At 39.4% G+C, this 20,871-nt stretch overlaps 1 protein-coding gene across 1 annotated transcript; it reads right to left on the bottom strand.

Moving 5' to 3' along the window:
* Window positions 1–1,370: 1,370 nt before the first annotated feature.
* Window positions 1,371–14,079, bottom strand: LOC143636786 (uncharacterized). Its single transcript, XM_077104290.1, has 4 exons — window positions 13,698–14,079; window positions 1,935–2,171; window positions 1,639–1,856; window positions 1,371–1,559 (listed from the first exon to the last, which is right to left on the bottom strand). The coding sequence occupies exons 1-4, from the start codon at window positions 13,971–13,973 to the stop codon at window positions 1,376–1,378; spliced, it is 915 nt and encodes a 304-aa protein (XP_076960405.1). The 5' UTR covers window positions 13,974–14,079; the 3' UTR covers window positions 1,371–1,375.
* Window positions 14,080–20,871: the final 6,792 nt, after the last annotated feature.

The following is a 20,871-nucleotide window of genomic DNA, read 5'->3' as shown; positions in this document are numbered from 1 at the left end:
ACAAAAGCCAAAAAAAAAAAGCATGATTTAATATGGTAAAAAAAAATTAACCACAGTAAAAATATAAACAGAAAAATATCAACAAACAATTCATGTTTTGATGAGCATTACTAAATAGATATTTTAAAAAAAAAAAGCTTCATTCACCACAAACGACCTACAAATCCTCAAAACGAGGGCCGCAAGGAAAACCAGGTTACATCAACCCAAAAGATATTTACACCAATTGTTCCATTCTATAGATTTAAATCTAGACCTATTCAAGTTACTAAACAGATATAGCACGATTGCGTTTTGCGTTGGTTTAAAAGAAAACATCGGTTTAAAAGAAAACATGTAAAAGTGCATTAATATACCTTTTAATCAAAAAATAAAGACACTCTTTTATCACTATTAGATAGACTTAAGTCTCTTGGAACAATAATACGCATTTTATGTTGGACAAGTGGTCTTCAAAAAGGTTAAATAAAAAAAAACCAGAAGAATGGCAGCTTACACTTAAAAGTGTATCTTAGCCAGTTGTATATATGGATTGAAATTTGCATATTAGAAGATCAACATCTTACAGCAACACCTCTATTTTGGGGTTTCCATTATTATTTTCAGATATGCATTCTTAAGACAAAACAGTCAATTTGTTTGTTTTGGTTTTGGATGCTAACATGCCAAAACACCCCAAACAAACAACGCCCAAAATGAACAAGCAAAATGAACAAGGTGACATTTTATATGATTAAATATCTGATACCAAAAAAGTGGATGTTACTCTTAAGATCATCATCATCATCATCATCATCATCAGCGTACTCAATAGATACCAAAAAAGTGGATGTTACTCTTAAGATCATCATCATCATCATCATCATCATCAGCGTACTCAATATATCCCACTAATAGCAAAGCTATGGATGTTACTCTTAAGATGTTGATGTTATAATATCTTCATTTCAATCCCTCACAGGCTCATACAAATAACTAAAATCAAATACTCCAAAAGTGTAAGCTGCCCGGAGTAAAATGCGTTTTAGGTGATCCCATTGGTTAATAAGGTATTGTCGAGTCACAAAAATATTCCGGTAATATACATTGCTAAACAGATATTTTAAGTTCTCAAATGACTAAAAACATGTAATTTAGTTGTTTTCAGTCATTTCCAAGAATCCAAAACTGCGAACCAAAAGACAGCAAAATGAGAAATCAAAAGAAAGAATCGTTTATAGAGTATGTATGATGATTATATACAACTTATCACGTGCTTAAGCGGAACAAAACAAAGACATTGCTAACCTTTTACTTTTCATTCTTATACTAAAATCAAATGAAAATCATACTCTGTTTTGTTAGTTCCTCCGCGTATCTTCAAGTCTTCAACATCTTACTGCAACAGTAACTGTTCTTCGTCTTTCTGCAGCTCACTCAACCGCCTCTTAGCATAAACCGTTACCACCACAGTGGTCAAAATAGTCAACAGAAACCCAAAAACCGTACACAAAATCTGAGGCACCGAAAGTGACCGTTGATCAACTGAAGCATCCGCCAATGTTCGTATCATTATACCCCTATAATAATCAAAATAAAAATCAATAACCGCAACAATAAGCTTTTAAAACCAACAAACAATAATAACATGAATCTTACGTGTATATTGCAACGAAAATCTCGGGTACCATTCCCACTAACGTTCCCAATAAATATGGACCGAACTTAACATCGGTTGCTACCGCACAGTAATTGTATACCATATACGGGAAGGGTGAAATTCTTAATAATGTGACAGCTCTAAACTGATTAAACCAGCTTCCTTCACCTGCTAATTTCAAGATTGATGCTTTCTTTGGGTACCTTTCTAACCATCCCTATATAATATTGAACATTAATGAGTGATTAAGCATTTAAATAAAACTAAAATCAAATCTATATATGCTTATGCTTACTTGAATTTTGTGGTAAAAAAGGGATCCTATGAAATAAGGAAGTGAAGCACCGATAACAACTCCACCGATGATTAAGAGAAACCCGAAACCGTAACCGAAGCTCATTCCAGCGACCCAAATCGACAGAGTAGACGGTAGAAACACGGTGGGGAATAATGCCACTGAAGCAAATATCAGAACTGCTAATACCGGCTTACAAAATGTTTCTGTTTCCCAATTCAATATGGGTATAACCTCCTGAAACAATAATCAATCTGTCACACCCTCAAAATCCACTAACGGAGTTTTACCGTCAGAGGGTGTGAACTGGCAGGATCGGAATCATTAGTTATAACCAAACCAAAGAAAAACGTTTAAATGAAAGTAAGTGCGGAAGCGTAAAACCTTAATTCAAAAGTTGCGTCACGCAGGACGACTTAAAACCAAATGTAACTGTTAAAATTAAGTTTGCAGAATAAAAGTGTTTTCATTAATGCATGCTCCTAAACCGCGCGCCCGCCTCGGCTACCTGAGAATAACATACTAAAAGTGTCAACACAAGGTTGGTGAGTTCACAAGTAAAATAAAATAAATCGTTTAGCGTTTTGCGTAACCTCGTTACGACGTTTAAATGTTGCGTAACCCCGTTACGACGTTTGAGTGTGTAACCACGTTACAGCGTTTGAGTGTGTAACCATGTTACAGCGTTTAAGTGTGTAACCACGTTACAGCGTTTAAGTGTGTAACCACGTTACAGCGTTTAAGTGTGTAACCACGTTACAGCGTTTAAGTGTTTTGCATTACCAGATAGTGTTATGTCAAATTATATATCGATAGGTAGCTAATCTATACAACAAGTATCGCTAAGTGGTTCGCGACCGAAGCTGACTGTTTATCAAGTGCCCGTCACCAGGTCCTCCAGACCATGGTAAGTGTTAGCCAAAATTTACACCCACTCAACCTCCAGTTGAGCTTAGCGTCGGGTGGGGTTTGTCAAACCCAGTAGTACTACCCAAAAGTGACTCGCTATTCCAAATATTAACCGGTCCGATGTGTGGGACTTCAAATGTTACGTATGCCGCTTAGCCTTTACAAGTGATATATAATTTATAACAAAATCTTTCATATGCGTTTATCTCAGAAAATATGTTTATCGGAGTATGTTATCTCCCCCAAGTGAAAAACGTTTGAAAACAGTTTAAGAGTGGGGTAAGTGAACTCACTGTTTGCGAAGAATATCCGATCTAGATCACCGAGTGATGCGCGTCGTAGAAAACTCTCTAGCGTTCTAAAATAACAAAGAGATTTTCTAAGTATCGGAATGTTTAACGAGTCTCTAGACTCGGCACATAATACCTATGCACGTAACATGTTTCGTGTTTCGTTTGTGAATCGTGTGTGACTTAAACAAGTAAAATTGTGATACGATACATGAGTGAGCAATTACTTTCGTGTCACGTATTAATAACATACTTATTAGCAATTATTCCCGTAGGGGCATTTTGGTCAACAAACAAAGACTAACTAACCATTATTCCCCATAAGGGCAATTTGGTCAATTCATGGCAATCAACTAGCAACTATTCCCCGCAAGGGTATTTTGGTCAAAATACAACAATTATATAAAAACTATCATATTTCATGCATTCATATACAACTCAGCAGCTAGTTTCGTTATGACAGAATTTCTACTTGAAAGATTGCACTAGTTTACCGATTATAACGTCTCAATTAATTTACCAAAAATTACCACAGGAGCGTACATATCTTAGGTTTCCAGAACATCTTTTATCTTATTTTTATTCCATATAGATTGTTCATAATGATCAAAACATTACAGCTAACTTATATCAGTCAGATTCATGCACATCAGAATGTTATTTGCAATTCCCGTTAAACGAAAAATCCAATAAATGCAAGACCACTTGGGTTTGGTTCCTAACTCAGTGAGTCAACCTCCAGAAGTGGAACCAACCCAATTGGTCTCGTAGTTCATGAGATATAACATTTACAACATAACCTAACAGCAGGTCTAACAGCTCAGCTTTGCATCACGTTTTTGTAAAATCATAAAAGTATACTTCCACTTATCCAAAAATTACGAATTTATACTTCATAGAAACTAGACTCAACCTAGTTTACTGCAGTACCCACAATCTCAATCAATTTTCACGTTTACACTTCGTTACAGTCAGTTAAACATCGTATATACGTTCTGTCCAGAATCTGTTCACATCAAAACTCATCATAATAACAATCTATGAACTATCATGCATCCATATAACCCTCTAGACACTATAACTACTATCCATGCATATCAATTACACCATACCTACAAGATTAGGGTTTTATTTGAACTCACAATCAAGGACACAACAATTAACATGCAATACTATCAAACTAGTTATCAATTCATTATCCAAATAACAACAATCATATTAATCATATGCATGAACAAAATCGGCCAGCTAGGGTTTGTTATTAACCCAACAAACATCAAATTCAATCAACAAGGATGTGAAGGATGATCAAATATACCTTCCTAGCACTTTGTTCTTCAATCAAAGGCTTGAATTGATGGTGTATGTGTGTGTGTTTGTGGACGGCAGCCAAGAGAGAACAAGGGAGGGCCGATCGGGTCTTGTGGGTTTAGAATAATAGGTTAGGGTTTGTTTATTTGTGATATATTTATAAACAAACAAGTTACACTCTAGTCCTTCTACTTTCAAGTGTTGTTTTTCTAGAACATTCTATCCTAACTTGCACATAATCATGACAATAATATAACACATAATCCTAACACATAGTTATCACATCATTAGTGTTTTAGTGTGCTTCGTTTATTCCTCAATCGTTTGCGTTTCGGTGCAAATCCCGAAAGACTACTACACATGTAGTAAGTGTTAAGCGTCATTTAAACCCTAGTTTAAATGTAATGAAGTATGCGTTATAGATTCAACGATCTTAAAGTTTGAATTAACAGAGTTGAGTTAACGAGGTTAACCTGAAATTGACGATTGTCACATCATTCCCATGTTAAAGAATTTTCGTCCCGAAAATTTGAGTCAAGTCGTGATGAGAGCCTGAAAAAGTAAGAAAGATTTTCAGTTTGTCATATCATCCCCTAGTAGAAAGAAATTTCGTCCCGAAATTTAGTTCATACCTCCGGTGATGTTTGACGGTTTGCCGGGTTTCGCGGTTTTCGGTGTTTGGTTAGCCCTTCAAAAAGGTTAGGATACTTTTTCATCATGTGATCCTCGCGTTCCCATGTGAACTCCGGTCCACGTCTCGAGTTCCAACGAACCTTAACGATTGGAATTTTGCTGCGTTTGAGCGTTTTGGTTTCCCAATCCAAAACCTCGACTGGTTCCTCAATGAACCGTAACTGTTCATCAACTTGTAGTTCCTCCAACGGGACTACTTGGGTTTCATCAGATAGGCATTTCTTCAAATTTGATACGTGGAATACATCGTGTACGCCACTGAGTTCTGTTGGTAGGTCCAGTCGGTACGCCACCGGACCAATGCGCTCAGTTATCCGGTACGGACCAACATATCGTGGGTTGAGTTTGTTTCGCTTACCAAAGCGAACCACACCTTTCCAGGGTGAGACTTTGAGTAACACTCGATCGTTTACTTGAAATTCGAGAGGTTTTCGGCGCTTGTCGGCGTAACTCTTTTGGCGATCTCGTGCTGCTGCCATGCGATTTAGGATTTGAACAATCTTTTCCGAGGTTTCGAGTACCAGTTCCGGACCAGTGATTTGGCTATCACCCACCTCTGCCCAGCAGAGTGGTGATCGACACTTCCGTCCGTACAGCGCTTCAAACGGCGCTACCTTAATACTTGCGTGGTAGCTGTTATTATACGAAAACTCTACCAAGGGTAAGTGGGGTTCCCAACTTTTTCCGAAATCTAAGACGCATGCACGCAACATATCCTCCAGGGTCTGAATAGTCCGTTCACTTTGCCCATCCGTCTGAGGATGGTATGCGGTACTCATATCGAGACGTGTGCCCAGTGCGCTTTGCAGCGACTTCCAAAAGTGTGAGGTAAAACGAGAATCTCGATCGGAAATGATCGAGACAGGCACTCCGTGTCTCGACACTACTTCCTTCATGTAGACACGAGTCAGTCTTTCCATTTTGTCTGTTTCCTTAATCGCTAGGAAGTGCGCCGATTTAGTCAACCGGTCAACGATCACCCAGATGGTATCGCATCCCGTCGGTGTTTTAGGCAAACCCGTAATAAAGTCCATTGAGATGTGTTCCCATTTCCACATTGGGAGTTCCGGTTGTTGCAGTAGACCAGATGGTTTCTGGTATTCTATCTTGACTCTGGCACAAGTCAAGCATTTGCTCACGTAGGTGGCAATGTCGGCTTTCATGTTCGGCCACCAGTAAAGTTCCTTTAAATCATGATACATTTTATCTGAGCCAGGGTGGATAGAATATCGGGACTTGTGAGCTTCGTCCATCACTAGAGTTCTCAATTCTCCGTATCGTGGAACCCAAATCCGGTTCTCAAAATATCGGACCCCGTCCGATCTGGTTTCAAGTTGCTTGCTCATGCCCCGCATGAGTTCCGATGGAAGATTATCATCTTTCAACGCTTCCAGTTGCGCATCGCGAATCTGATCGGGCAAGCTGGCATGAATCGTAAGTTGCAATGCTCTCACCCGTCTGGGTTTATCTGTTTCTTTTCTGCTGAGGGCGTCGGCCACCACATTGGCCTTGCCAGGGTGGTACTTGATGGCACAATCATAATCTTTAAGCAGCTCGACCCAACGACGCTGTCGCATGTTCAGCTCCTTCTGATCGTAGATATGTTGGAGACTCTTGTGGTCGGTGTAAATGGTAAACTTGGTACCGTACAAGTAATGCCTCCATATCTTAAGAGCAAACACCACAGCTCCGAGTTCCAAATCATGGGTCGTGTAGTTCTTCTCGTGAACCCGTAGTTGTCTAGAGGCGTAGGCTATAACCTTCTCGAGTTGCATCAGCACACAACCGAGACCTTGTATAGATGCGTCACAGTGTACCTCAAAATTTTTCCGTTCCCTCGGGGAGGGCTAAAATAGGGGCGCTACAAAGCTTGGTTTTCAACAGTTGAAAAGCGGATTCTTGTGCGTCACCCCAGTTGTACTTAGTGCCCTTGTGAGTCAAAGCGGTGAGGGGTTGAGCAATCTTTGAAAATCCCTCGATGAAACGCCGATAGTAGCCGGCCAGTCCTAGGAATTGTCGCACCTCAGTCGGAGTCTTAGGTGCTTCCCAGTTTTTGATGGCCTCTACCTTACCGGGATCGACATGGATACCATTCTCGTTGATCACATGTCCTAAAAAGTGAACCTCGCGAAGCCAAAATTCACATTTCGAGAGTTTAGCATACAGTTGTTCCTTCTTCAGTAGTTCCAGAATTATCCTTAAGTGCTCTTCGTGGTCAGTCTCGTTCTTGGAGTAGACGAGAATATCATCAATGAAAGCAATCACAAACTTGTCGAGGTACGCCTTGCATACTCGATTCATGAGATCCATAAATACGGCTGGTGCGTTGGTTAGGCCAAAAGGCATAACTGAAAACTCGTAGTGACCATACCGTGTTCTGAAAGCCGTCTTTGAAATATCTTCTTCGCGCACTCTCACCTGGTGATAACCTGATCGTAGATCGATCTTCGAGTAGTAACTCGATCCCTGAAGCTGGTCAAACAAATCATCAATTCGGGGTAAAGGATAACGGTTCTTGACCGTCATCTTGTTCAACTCCCGGTAGTCGATACACATTCGGAAAGTCCCGTCTTTCTTTCGGACAAACAAGACAGGGGCTCCCCATGGCGATGAGCTAGGTCGGATAAAACCTTTATCCAACAAATCTTGCAACTGGGTGGACAACTCCTGAAGTTCCGCCGGTGCGAGCCGATACGGGGCTCGTGCTATGGGTGCTGCACCGGGTGTCAACTCGATCTGAAATTCGACTTGACGAATAGGAGGGAGTCCAGGTAAATCCTCCGGGAAAACTTCCGGGAAGTCTCGCACAACCGGTATGTCTTCAATTCGTTTCTCCTCCGCGGGTTTCTCAACAATCTGCGCCAAAATTGCCGGATGACCCTTTCGTAAATACTTCTGTGCCTTCAAAAGGGTAATAACGCTGGTGGTCATGCCACTTCTCTCGCCTCGGACCGAAATGATCTCGCCAGAAGGGGTGGTAATATGGACTATCTTATCATGGCATATAATCTCCGCTCGGTTCTCGGATAACCAGTCCATGCCGACAACGACATCGAAACTACTAAGCGTAAAAGGAATAAGGTCGATGTCAAAGACATGACCTGACAGTTTCAACTTACATCCCGCAAGTATATGAGTTGTTATTACAGTTTTACCGTTAGCTAATTCAACAGGAAACTTAGCGTCTAACGGGGTTGGAGTAAGGTTTAAAAGTTGGCTAAAGGCCTTTGACACAAAACTCCTATCAGCTCCAGTGTCAAACAAAACAGAAGCAAAACAATCGTTTACAGGGAACTTACCAGACACCACATGCGGATCTCTGCGGGCTTGACCCGATCCAATCACAAACGCTCTTCCTTTGCCATTTCCTCCACCGTTACTGCCACTTCCATTACCCCCATTATTGTCATTCTGTTTCAGCTTGGGGCAATCCTTACGGAAATGACCTTCCTGTCCGCATTCAAAACATCCCTTAGTCGTCATCGGTGGCTTAGGAGCACCCTTCGCCGCAAGGTCTCCTCTACATTCCTTCGCTTGATGACCTATCTTTCCGCATCTTTGACACTTGACACGGTCACATTGACCAACATGATGAAAGTTGCACCTGTTGCACTTTGGATATTTCCCAACATATCCGCTCGAAACCTGCCCGCTACCGTTGTTGTTGTTGTTGTGATTCTGAGTGTTGAAACTCCGAGTAAATTCGGGCTTACGGTAGTGGTGTTGCGGTGGGAGGTTTGAGGATGAAGATCTGGTGTTGTCAAACATTCTCTTCCCGCTGTTCGGGTTACTGTTGTTGTTACTGTTGCTGACGTGGTCATTACTCGGGTTGTCACGGGCTTTAACAGTCGAACCCCTCGGTGGTAACGCACCCTGGGTCACAGCCTGATCCGTCAGTTTGTGAGCCAAACGGATCGCTTGTTGGATCGTGGCTGGTCTGGAAGACGTCACCATACCCTGAATCTGTGGTGCTAACCCATCAATGTACATCTCTATTCTCTTGCTCGGCGGATCCACCATCCGCGGACACATCACTGCCAACTCGTGCGAACGAGTAGTGTAGCTTTCAATCTCTGAACCCACCATTTTCAACGACCAAAACTCCGACTCTAACTTCGAAATTTCTTCCCTCGGACAGTACTCCTCTCGCATCATGTTTTTGAACTCCTCCCAGTTCATCGCGTTAGCCAGTTCCAATCCAAGGATCTGGACGTTCGAATTCCACCAAGTGAGGGCGGAATCCTCAAGTGTCCCAGCAGCGAATTTGACCCTACTGGCAGGGGGACAGTTACACATCTCAAAGGCCGACTCGGCCTTCTCAGCCCAACGCAGGAAGCCTATAGCTCCCTCAGTGCCCTTAAACGTACTGGGCTTGCAGTCTAAGTAGTTCTTGAAAGTACACGTTCCACTTGGACCTCCAGTTTGATTCTGAACGTGTGCGGCTAAAGCGGCCGCCACATGGTCATTCAGCAGAGTTTGGAGTTCAGCTGCAGTCATGCTGATGTTACCACGTCCTCGTCCAGCGTTTCTTCCGGCCATTTCCTAGAATCACAGTATAAAATGTTAAACATGAATTTTTCTTTCATATACAACACACCATACATGTAATAAGAGATAGGTAAGAAAAAAAAATCACATCACAACCACATATTAGTCTAAATAAAAATTCATGATTAAAACCATTGTATTCGCTACAAAGTATTTCCAATCAATCCTTAAAATCATAGAAAAATAATAGTTAGGATGGAGACAACCCCTCCATCTAAGTATCATCATCACTAGATGTCGTCATCTGAGGACACTTCTGAATGTGCCTCCTCCTCAGCCGGTTCTTCCTCCGGTTCTTCTTCGGGTTCCTCCTCGGGATCTTCCTCGGGATCCTCCTCAGGCTCCTCTTCGGGATCTTCTTCAGGTTCTACTTCAGGCTCTGCCTCGGGCTCGGCCTCAGGCTCTGCCTCAGGTTCTGCTGCGTTCTGAGCAAGTTGCATTTGTAGGATATCGCAACGTTCTAACGCTATATCAGTTCGGGTCCTTGCTTCTTGGAGTTGCTTTCAAGTCTATCATTTCGGCTTGCATCTTCATCATAACCTTCATCTGTTGATCACTAGCCCCTTGCATATCTTTCATTGCCGCCGCCATGCGGGCAATCTCCTCCTTAGTCTCGGTTTCGTCTTTTAACAATCTGGAAACGTTCTCTCTCGTGTAGCGCATGTAACCCACATCACGCTCCAAACAAGAAACGACAGCTGCGAGAACTCGCTCCACAGGTTCGGTTATGGGTGGTAGAGTGTTAGGGTAAGCAGGGTGGTTCGGGTGAGGCAATGGGGGAACTTGTTCACGGTAGACCATACGTCTGATCATGTTGGGGTACCAATCCCAGCTAACGTTGTTTTCATACAGGCCTCCGGATAGGCGGTACCTCTTCGGTGCAGGAGCTTCGAGTTCCAGGACTACACGGGGTGGCGAGGCAGTAGGTAACTGCGGTTCCTTCCCGTGAGCATGCGTCATCGAATCGGATGATGATGAGGGTGGCGTCGACATTCCTACAGGTAAGCCGTGTATATGCGCGCGTAAGAGTGAAGGAGGTAAAGAAATAAGATTTCAAGACTACACAAACCTATGCAGTGCGTATCATTATAACTAATGGGTCGTCGCGGTTATAGTCTAGTATGCATGCAGTTTCTAGTTCGCTATAACCAATGGCTCTGATACCAATCTGTCACACCCTCAAAATCCACTAACGGAGTTTTACCGTCAGAGGGTGTGAACTGGCAGGATCGGAATCATTAGTTATAACCAAACCAAAGAAAAACGTTTAAATGAAAGTAAGTGCGGAAGCGTAAAACCTTAATTCAAAAGTTGCGTCACGCAGGACGACTTAAAACCAAATGTAACTGTTAAAATTAAGTTTGCAGAATAAAAGTGTTTTCATTAATGCATGCTCCTAAACCGCGCGCCCGCCTCGGCTACCTGAGAATAACATACTAAAAGTGTCAACACAAGGTTGGTGAGTTCACAAGTAAAATAAAATAAATCGTTTAGCGTTTTGCGTAACCTCGTTACGACGTTTAAATGTTGCGTAACCCCGTTACGACGTTTGAGTGTGTAACCACGTTACAGCGTTTGAGTGTGTAACCATGTTACAGCGTTTAAGTGTGTAACCACGTTACAGCGTTTAAGTGTGTAACCACGTTACAGCGTTTAAGTGTGTAACCACGTTACAGCGTTTAAGTGTTTTGCATTACCAGATAGTGTTATGTCAAATTATATATCGATAGGTAGCTAATCTATACAACAAGTATCGCTAAGTGGTTCGCGACCGAAGCTGACTGTTTATCAAGTGCCCGTCACCAGGTCCTCCAGACCATGGTAAGTGTTAGCCAAAATTTACACCCACTCAACCTCCAGTTGAGCTTAGCGTCGGGTGGGGTTTGTCAAACCCAGTAGTACTACCCAAAAGTGACTCGCTATTCCAAATATTAACCGGTCCGATGTGTGGGACTTCAAATGTTACGTATGCCGCTTAGCCTTTACAAGTGATATATAATTTATAACAAAATCTTTCATATGCGTTTATCTCAGAAAATATGTTTATCGGAGTATGTTATCTCCCCCAAGTGAAAAACGTTTGAAAACAGTTTAAGAGTGGGGTAAGTGAACTCACTGTTTGCGAAGAATATCCGATCTAGATCACCGAGTGATGCGCGTCGTAGAAAACTCTCTAGCGTTCTAAAATAACAAAGAGATTTTCTAAGTATCGGAATGTTTAACGAGTCTCTAGACTCGGCACATAATACCTATGCACGTAACATGTTTCGTGTTTCGTTTGTGAATCGTGTGTGACTTAAACAAGTAAAATTGTGATACGATACATGAGTGAGCAATTACTTTCGTGTCACGTATTAATAACATACTTATTAGCAATTATTCCCGTAGGGGCATTTTGGTCAACAAACAAAGACTAACTAACCATTATTCCCCATAAGGGCAATTTGGTCAATTCATGGCAATCAACTAGCAACTATTCCCCGCAAGGGTATTTTGGTCAAAATACAACAATTATATAAAAACTATCATATTTCATGCATTCATATACAACTCAGCAGCTAGTTTCGTTATGACAGAATTTCTACTTGAAAGATTGCACTAGTTTACCGATTATAACGTCTCAATTAATTTACCAAAAATTACCACAGGAGCGTACATATCTTAGGTTTCCAGAACATCTTTTATCTTATTTTTATTCCATATAGATTGTTCATAATGATCAAAACATTACAGCTAACTTATATCAGTCAGATTCATGCACATCAGAATGTTATTTGCAATTCCCGTTAAACGAAAAATCCAATAAATGCAAGACCACTTGGGTTTGGTTCCTAACTCAGTGATTCAACCTCCAGAAGTGGAACCAACCCAATTGGTCTCGTAGTTCATGAGATATAACATTTACAACATAACCTAACAGCAGGTCTAACAGCTCAGCTTTGCATCACGTTTTTGTAAAATCATAAAAGTATACTTCCACTTATCCAAAAATTACGAATTTATACTTCATAGAAACTAGACTCAACCTAGTTTACTGCAGTACCCACAATCTCAATCAATTTTCACGTTTACACTTCGTTACAGTCAGTTAAACATCGTATATACGTTCTGTCCAGAATCTGTTCACATCAAAACTCATCATAATAACAATCTATGAACTATCATGCATCCATATAACCCTCTAGACACTATAACTACTATCCATGCATATCAATTACACCATACCTACAAGATTAGGGTTTTATTTGAACTCACAATCAAGGACACAACAATTAACATGCAATACTATCAAACTAGTTATCAATTCATTATCCAAATAACAACAATCATATTAATCATATGCATGAACAAAATCGGCCAGCTAGGGTTTGTTATTAACCCAACAAACATCAAATTCAATCAACAAGGATGTGAAGGATGATCAAATATACCTTCCTAGCACTTTGTTCTTCAATCAAAGGCTTGAATTGATGGTGTATGTGTGTGTGTTTGTGGACGGCAGCCAAGAGAGAACAAGGGAGGGCCGATCGGGTCTTGTGGGTTTAGAATAATAGGTTAGGGTTTGTTTATTTGTGATATATTTATAAACAAACAAGTTACACTCTAGTCCTTCTACTTTCAAGTGTTGTTTTTCTAGAACATTCTATCCTAACTTGCACATAATCATGACAATAATATAACACATAATCCTAACACATAGTTATCACATCATTAGTGTTTTAGTGTGCTTCGTTTATTCCTCAATCGTTTGCGTTTCGGTGCAAATCCCGAAAGACTACTACACATGTAGTAAGTGTTAAGCGTCATTTAAACCCTAGTTTAAATGTAATGAAGTATGCGTTATAGATTCAACGATCTTAAAGTTTGAATTAACAGAGTTGAGTTAACGAGGTTAACCTGAAATTGACGATTGTCACACAATCAAATCAAATCAAATCAAAATCCCAATTACAAAATTAGGGTTTTTTAGGGTTTGTAAAAATTAACAAAAGAATAATAATCAACTACATACCTTATTCATCAAAAAGGGTCCAATCCATATAAAAAAACAAACCCCCAAAACAGCTAAAAATACAAGCACAAGAACAAGCTTGGCCCACCACCATAAACAGTACCAAACCCTAACACCGCCACTCGCCGCCGAAGACGACGACGGCACACACCCACCGCCACCGCCACCGCCGCCGCCGGTTAACACCTCCGATTCGTTCAAAATCGAATACCCATCTCGCGGATCTTCAATTGCGATCTTCAACACAGTAATTGCGTCATTCTCCACATACGTCATGATAGTAATAATAATGAAATTTGAATCGGAATTAGGTTAATTTAACGAAATGATCAGAAGCCGTTAAATTGTTGAAATTGGGATTGATTTGATTAGATCGGATGAATGAATTGAATGTAAAGTGTGAGAATTTGATGAATGATTGTTGAATTGGATGAATTTGGGTAAAGTAGAAGAGGATTGAAGGTAGGCATATATTGTGAGTGGAAGAAGTATAGGATGAGTATTGTATTTGATGAATGATAGATATATAAAGGCTTTTTAATTTATGTAACTATGTTTTGATTATTTATATATTTATTTATTTTTGTTGTGATGAATGAGAATAATGAATAAATTATTTTGTGATGTATAAATAAATACCGACTAATGTGAAGGTGCATTTGTCCGATGTGAGTATTATGATTGATTGTGTATTGTAAAGACAAGGTTTATCGGCTAATTATTATTAAAATAAGTTTAATTTAATGATGATAGTATAAAATTAGTGTGGAATTAAATTAATTTAATGTAATTATTGATGGGGCAAGTGCAAATAATTTTGTTTGGAAGTAATTGTTATAGGGTTTAGTGTGTCGGAGATATGAAGGAGGGCTTCAAAACACCAGGTGCCTCTATCGTGGGATGGTGCCACTGCGGCATGAGACAACAGAGAGGCAGGGGGGCAGAAGAGGAAGGTGCCACTGTGGCATGAGACAAGGCGTGGCAGGTGATGGCGACGTGGGTAGTGTCAACTATAGTTAGTCTAAGGGTGTGAACCAGCCGAAGTTGTTAATGAGTAACTCGAGATTGACTTGTTAAAAACTCAAACTGATATGAAATTATAAAACAAAATTTCATAGCTTCACTTATCGTATTCTTGTAGAGCTCGTGAGTCTATACAAGCTTATTATTTATATAATTTTAACTAGTAAATATTTTACATATAATTACCGTTATATGTAAAATTATGTTAGTACAACACTTAGTGAGGGTTTACTTTGAGTCTTCTCTCTCAAACGTGTCTTGTTTTAGTAAAACATACAATACATCCAAATATGTGATGCTATAGATTATTTTAAATCGGCCGCTAACAAATATTTTTTTTTTTTGAAAGGCATATGTCGCAGCGATAATGGTGTCTCTCAAAAGGATCATAACACTTGTCATCCTCATACTCGAGTTCGAATCCCCCTTATAGTCGTGTTGCCCATATTTCAGAGTGCGCACATAAGCCGGAATTAAACCCGAAACTCTCTAGGAAACCTCCTGACCACCCCACCAAAGTAGTGATGACAAGCTAAAATTATTTAAGGCGATAACTATGTGGGGGTGTTTTTAACTAAATACAAGACAAGGGATTTAATCATTAACAACGTGTACAACTTAAATTGAACGTTGATATTTAATAAGCGTGATGGCTTATGGCGAGAATATATTCTTGTGTAATCTTTTGTTCGTCATCCCAACAATATCTATGTAGTTAACTTAGTAACCCTTATATTCACGTTATCTTCGTTCTATCATTGGTGATACGTTAGATTCAGTTAAGTTGTTATTGACTAAGATATATAACTATGTTACTTAAGTTATTTGATTTAACTTTATTGTCAAATTTATTATTTATCTTAAAGGAAACAATTTCATACAAGGAACAATAGATGGAACAAAATTAGTATCATAACAAATATGAAGTACAAATGCGAGTTGTGTTTGTGTATTAAGACCTTCACTATGTCTTGATGATGATTAGTGGCGGATTTAAACTAAATATCAGGAGTAGCGCTCAAAAAAAAAACCATATTTCATACAATGGAAACTAAACAAAAATAGAAGCACGATGATAAATAAATTTAAACATATGGGCTGCATATTTCTTCCATTCGGTTTTTGAAGCTTGAAATCGAGTCATCACATCTTCTTCTTTTACTTTATCAAGCGTGTCTTTTTTGACCGCACAAATTAAAGCATTGTTCAAATACTCATCACCCATTCGATTACGCAAATCCGTCATGATAAGCTTCATTTTAGAAAAACATCTTTCAATGGTTGCGGTTGCAACCGGTAAAACCAACGCTAGCTTCAATATACGATAAACCAAAGGAAGAGTGGCGTGTTTTCCGGTTCCCACCATTACATGAGCAAGATCACACATTTCACCCAATTTTGAAAATTTATCATCTTCCTTTAAAGTGTGCCAGCCCGAGTATGTAGGGGACGCTGTTTTTGTTTTTGACAATGGCCTTCGGGCAGGCAATTGAGGACATCGTGGTTTATAGTGGTCCCTTCTTTGGAGATTTTCAATGGAAGTTGGCATCACTTCCGTCTCGTTTTGGAGGTTTGGGTTTATGTTCAGCTTCAGACGTATCTGCATATGCGTTTGTGGCCTCGAGGGCACAATTTTGGAAATTGCAAGACCACATTCTTCGAGATTGTGGTATTGATAGGTTTGACTCCGATTATGGAAGTGTGATAGATCGGTTGCATATTTCACTTCCTGATTTTGATATTAGCGGTTTCTCTAATAAAGACACCGCCCCACCTAAAGCCCAACATGCTTTGGCGAGTGCCCTTTATAGTGAAATTATCCAGAGTTTGGAAGTAAAGTTCGATTTATCTCCTCGTCAAAAAGCGGTATTTGAGTGCCTTCGAGCTCCATGGGCCCAAGATTTCTAAGTGTTATCCCTATTGAAGGACTGGGCCAACATTTGTCGGCTTTGGAGTACCGGACCATCCTTAAGTATCGGCTAATGATTCCTTTGTTCCCGGTAGATGAGCCATGCCCAGTTTGCCGCAAGGTCTGTTTGGATTCTTTTGGTAAGCACACAATTCATTGCAAAGAGTTACTTGGGTTTAAGTACAGACATGATTTGGTGAGAGGTGTTCTATGCGATGTTCTTAAACGGACCGGAATTTCAACTAAAAAGGAGGCTCCCGTAAACTTTCTTACGGATCCTCTTGAAGGAAGATCTACGTTACGACCGGCCGATATTCTTGTTTTTGGGTGGTTAGGGGGAAACACGCTTGTGTGGATCTCACAGGAGTGTCCCCCTTTGTTGCTCTAAAGGACCGTGGGTTTGTAGCCTGTCAAGCAGCATTGAGGCAGCATCGGGCAAGGTTGTTAAACACGAGAAAGCTTATTTGGAGAAACAACACGTGTTTATCCCGTTTGCCTTTGACACTTTTGGTTACTTAGCTCCAGATGCCATGGACCTTCTAAATAGAGTTTAGAAAGTCATGCACAGCAATTTATCGACCCATAAGAATAAAAACTTTGTTTTTAGTAGGGTTGGGTTTGCTATCCAAAAGGGGGTTGCGGCGCAGCTTGTTGCCCGCTTACCTGCCACTTCATTGTAAATCGTTTGGTTGTTTTTGATTATTAATGAAAAATTTACACGTTATCTTTAAAAAAAAAGATCGTAAGATCACCCAAAATACACCCTTTTTCTTCATTACTAAAGTCACTCGGATACATATTAGAAAATGCCACTATATTCGATATATCAAACTTAGAAAATGAATCAAAAGGATTTAAACCGGACAAATTTTTTATCAAACTAGTTGAGACCTCACTAAATCTATTTCCAAGTTCTTGAATTTTCATATCCAAACGGTAGGGGTGTGCATGGGTCCGTTTGAGACGGTTTTGAGCAAAACCCATAACCATAACTGATATGTCGGTTAATTGATAACCAAAACCATAACCGACCCGTTATGGCGGTATTGGTTAATCGGTTTTGTAGGTTATAGTGAGTCGGTTATGGGTCGTTAACCATAACCAAAACAATGTAATTGAGTCTTAAAGTTTGGTACCAATTATTACAAAAAACGACATGACATAATCTAACAAGGTATATAATCCATAATATTAATACCAAATATTAAAAAAAGAATAACATTATATAATCCAACAATGAAACTCAACTTAACAAACGTTAAACCAAAAACATCAAAATGATATAATCCAACAACATGTATGATGGAAGTTAATCCCAAACATATTAAGCATATTGTTGGTTAAATAAATGGGTCGGTTCGCTTATAGCGGTTTTGAAATTATCTTTAACCAAAACCGACCCGTGTTTGGCGGTTTTTAAAAATTCATTAAACCAGCCCGCCGATTATATCGGTTATCGGTTAAAATCGATTCGATTATGTCGTTTATGGCTCGGTTTAACGGTTATGGCGGTTAAGTTGCTCCCTTACCAAACGGTATTAAAAACTTCAACCTCAAAATGATGTCGATTAATAATGATATTCTTTCGGTTTCATTGATTACCATAACTTTCCGTCATATCTAACATCTTAATCTTGTTTTTTTCACAAAAAAATGTCACTCTAGCCAACATCTTGTTAAACCCGTTTTGTGTTAGATTATTCGACGCTCGGTTTATACTGCTTATCAACTTAGACGCTGCTTTTAACAAGTCTTGATTTTTTTAAGATGCTTTGATAGAACATTTGTGAGGCCTAAAATATCGTCTAACAAGTGTATATAAAACACAAAATTAAGACTCTTAAAATACTTAAGAATACTTTTCGCATTAGTTCGTTGTTGCACACTCTCTCCATCTTCTTTAATAAAAGCAAGACAAAATTACACAAATTGTCCCTTATCTTTACCCCAAATTTCACGTGTGGTCCCTTATCTTCAAAATTGATCTTTTTTGTCCTTTACGTTTCAAAATCCAACAGCGTTTGTCCTTTTCGCCTAACCCAACTAATTTTTCTCGTTAAGTCAGGTCATGTGCCTTGCACATGAGGGCAAATTAGTCATTTTACCTATTAAATTAAAAAAGTGTTTTAATAAATAAAGAAAAACAATAAAAAACAATCAATATATATTTATATTCTTTATCTCCCCCCCCCCCCCCCTCTTCTTCCTCCATAGCCACCACCGCCGGTCGCCGCCGTCTTCTCCAGCCACTCTGGAATTGAAGTAGATCTGAAGGTGTGTGTGGGATTTTAACCTTTAACAAGTGAAATATACCCGGTAATGAATCGAATTCTGCATCGGCGTTGTGAAGAAGAAGACGATGATGGCGTTCTTTTTCTCATATCTTCATATCCAGAAACAACCCAAGCTCATCTTCTTTATTCTCTCTTAACACGCGAAAACTCCCCATCAATTGTTGTTGCTTCACAATCTCCGGCGTTTCCTTTTCTGGCCGTCGGAAACTCCGATTCATCGTCACAACCAAAATTCTTTAATCAATCCACGCATGCATTTGGGTTTAATCAATTAATTAAAGGTTTGAAATCAAGCAAGAAAGAATTGCAGGTATCCTTGTTGAGCCAATTTCAGTCATGGCAATCTAATGGTGGTGGGTAGTTGGAGAATTGTGCTTTCGAAACTTGTACTTGGTGGATTAAAGGTTGTAACTTTACATGGGATTTCAATTTTTGACTGACAGATGGGTTTAATCCCATTTACATATTCAGGTTTAAAGTTCAGTCCTTGTGTTATGATAACCGCATATAACACAATAAATTAACGTTGATATGGGTTTTGTTGCTAATCTAGATTACTATAGAAAACCTGCTTCCCATGTGAACTAGCAGCAACCCACTTGTTAAAGGTTAAAATCCCACACACACCTTCAGATCTACTTCAATTCCAGAGTGGCCGGAGAAGACGGCGACGGCCGACGGTGGTGGCCGCCGGAAAGCTTGGTGGTGGCTATGGAGGAAGAAGAAGGGGGGAGAGAGAGAGAGAATGAATATAAATATATATTAATTGTTTTTTATTGTTTTTCTTTATTTATTAAAAAAATTTAAAATTTAATAGGTAAAATGACCAATTTACCCTCATGTGCAAGGCACATGACCTGACTTAACGAGAAAAATTAACTGGGTTAGGCGAAAAGGACAAACGTTGTTGGATTTTGAAACGTAAAGGACAAAAAAGATCAATTTTGAAGATAAGGGACTACGAGTGAAATTTAGAGTAAAGATAAAGGACAATTTCTGTAATTCTGTCTAAAAGCAAGTATCTCAGCAACTTCCGAGAATAATTTTAGCAAACTTACTATTGTTCAATATTGACAATTTATATAAACAATTATAATTTAAGTTAAAAGTTTAAGAATACCTAAATTGAGAAACTATAGGTGGAACCGTGAAAGAGGGTTTGAGCCGGTGAACCACCTCTTCTCGGCTGGAGTGTGAAGCGGTGGAGGTCACCTGGTCAGGTGATCAGAGGAGGAGAAGGGCAGCCCGTATTAGCGTGGTGGTGCCTGATCACGGTGGTGGTAGTTTTTGATTAATTGAGGACCGGCGATTTTGTTTTAAGTGTAACATATATTATTTTAAAGGTAAATGAGTTTTATTGGTTTGGACTTTACACCTTTGTTTGGCCTTTAGTTGGGTTGAATTTTTAAATTGGTTGGGTTTGAAACGCATAGGGGTAACGTTATTTTTTTTTTCAGGGGTAACAAAACACGAAACCGACCTAAAATTTAGTTTTTTTACGCTATCGACAAGAAGTTGAGGGGTAACGGAGGCTACTCTCCTAATACATACACTACATCCACCATTGATGATGAAGCGTGACACAAAGTTGATACCTGAGTTGTTGTTGTTGAGAATTTGACGTGAAATGGAAACGAAGACTTAGGTCTCACATTGATGAAACACAAAAGTTTTATTTGATAAACCAAGTCTATTAAGTCTTCTGAAAGTTAAAAATCAAATCAACACACAAAATATATGAAACGAAACAGGGGAAATCAACCGTATTTATCCAAGAAAAACAATCATATCGATTATAGGTGAGGATTCATCCACAAATTAATGTTCACAAAAGATGCTGGTGCATATATGCTTGTCGTTCTATTATATTAGAGAGAATATTAGATATGCTAACAATATATCCAAACCATTATAAATCATTGTGTTCGAGTGATGATATGATTTTATT

Source organism: Bidens hawaiensis, unplaced genomic scaffold (assembly GCF_021521415.1).
Source record: "Bidens hawaiensis isolate Kalapana, Puna unplaced genomic scaffold, B.hawaiensis_p1.1 tig00008044_1, whole genome shotgun sequence".
Classification (NCBI taxonomy): domain Eukaryota; kingdom Viridiplantae; phylum Streptophyta; class Magnoliopsida; order Asterales; family Asteraceae; genus Bidens; species Bidens hawaiensis.
This window is presented reverse-complemented; position numbering and strand designations above follow the sequence as displayed.

Coding starts and splice junctions, on each gene's coding strand:
- LOC143636786 (XM_077104290.1), bottom strand. CDS start 13,973: ATGACGTATGTGGAGAATGACGCAATTACTGTGTTGAAGATCGCAATT. Junction 2,172..13,697: donor GACCCTTTTTGATGAATAAG/GTATGTAGTTGA, acceptor TTATTGTTTCAG/GAGGTTATACCCATATTGAA. Junction 1,560..1,638: donor ATTTTCGTTGCAATATACAC/GTAAGATTCATG, acceptor TGATTATTATAG/GGGTATAATGATACGAACAT.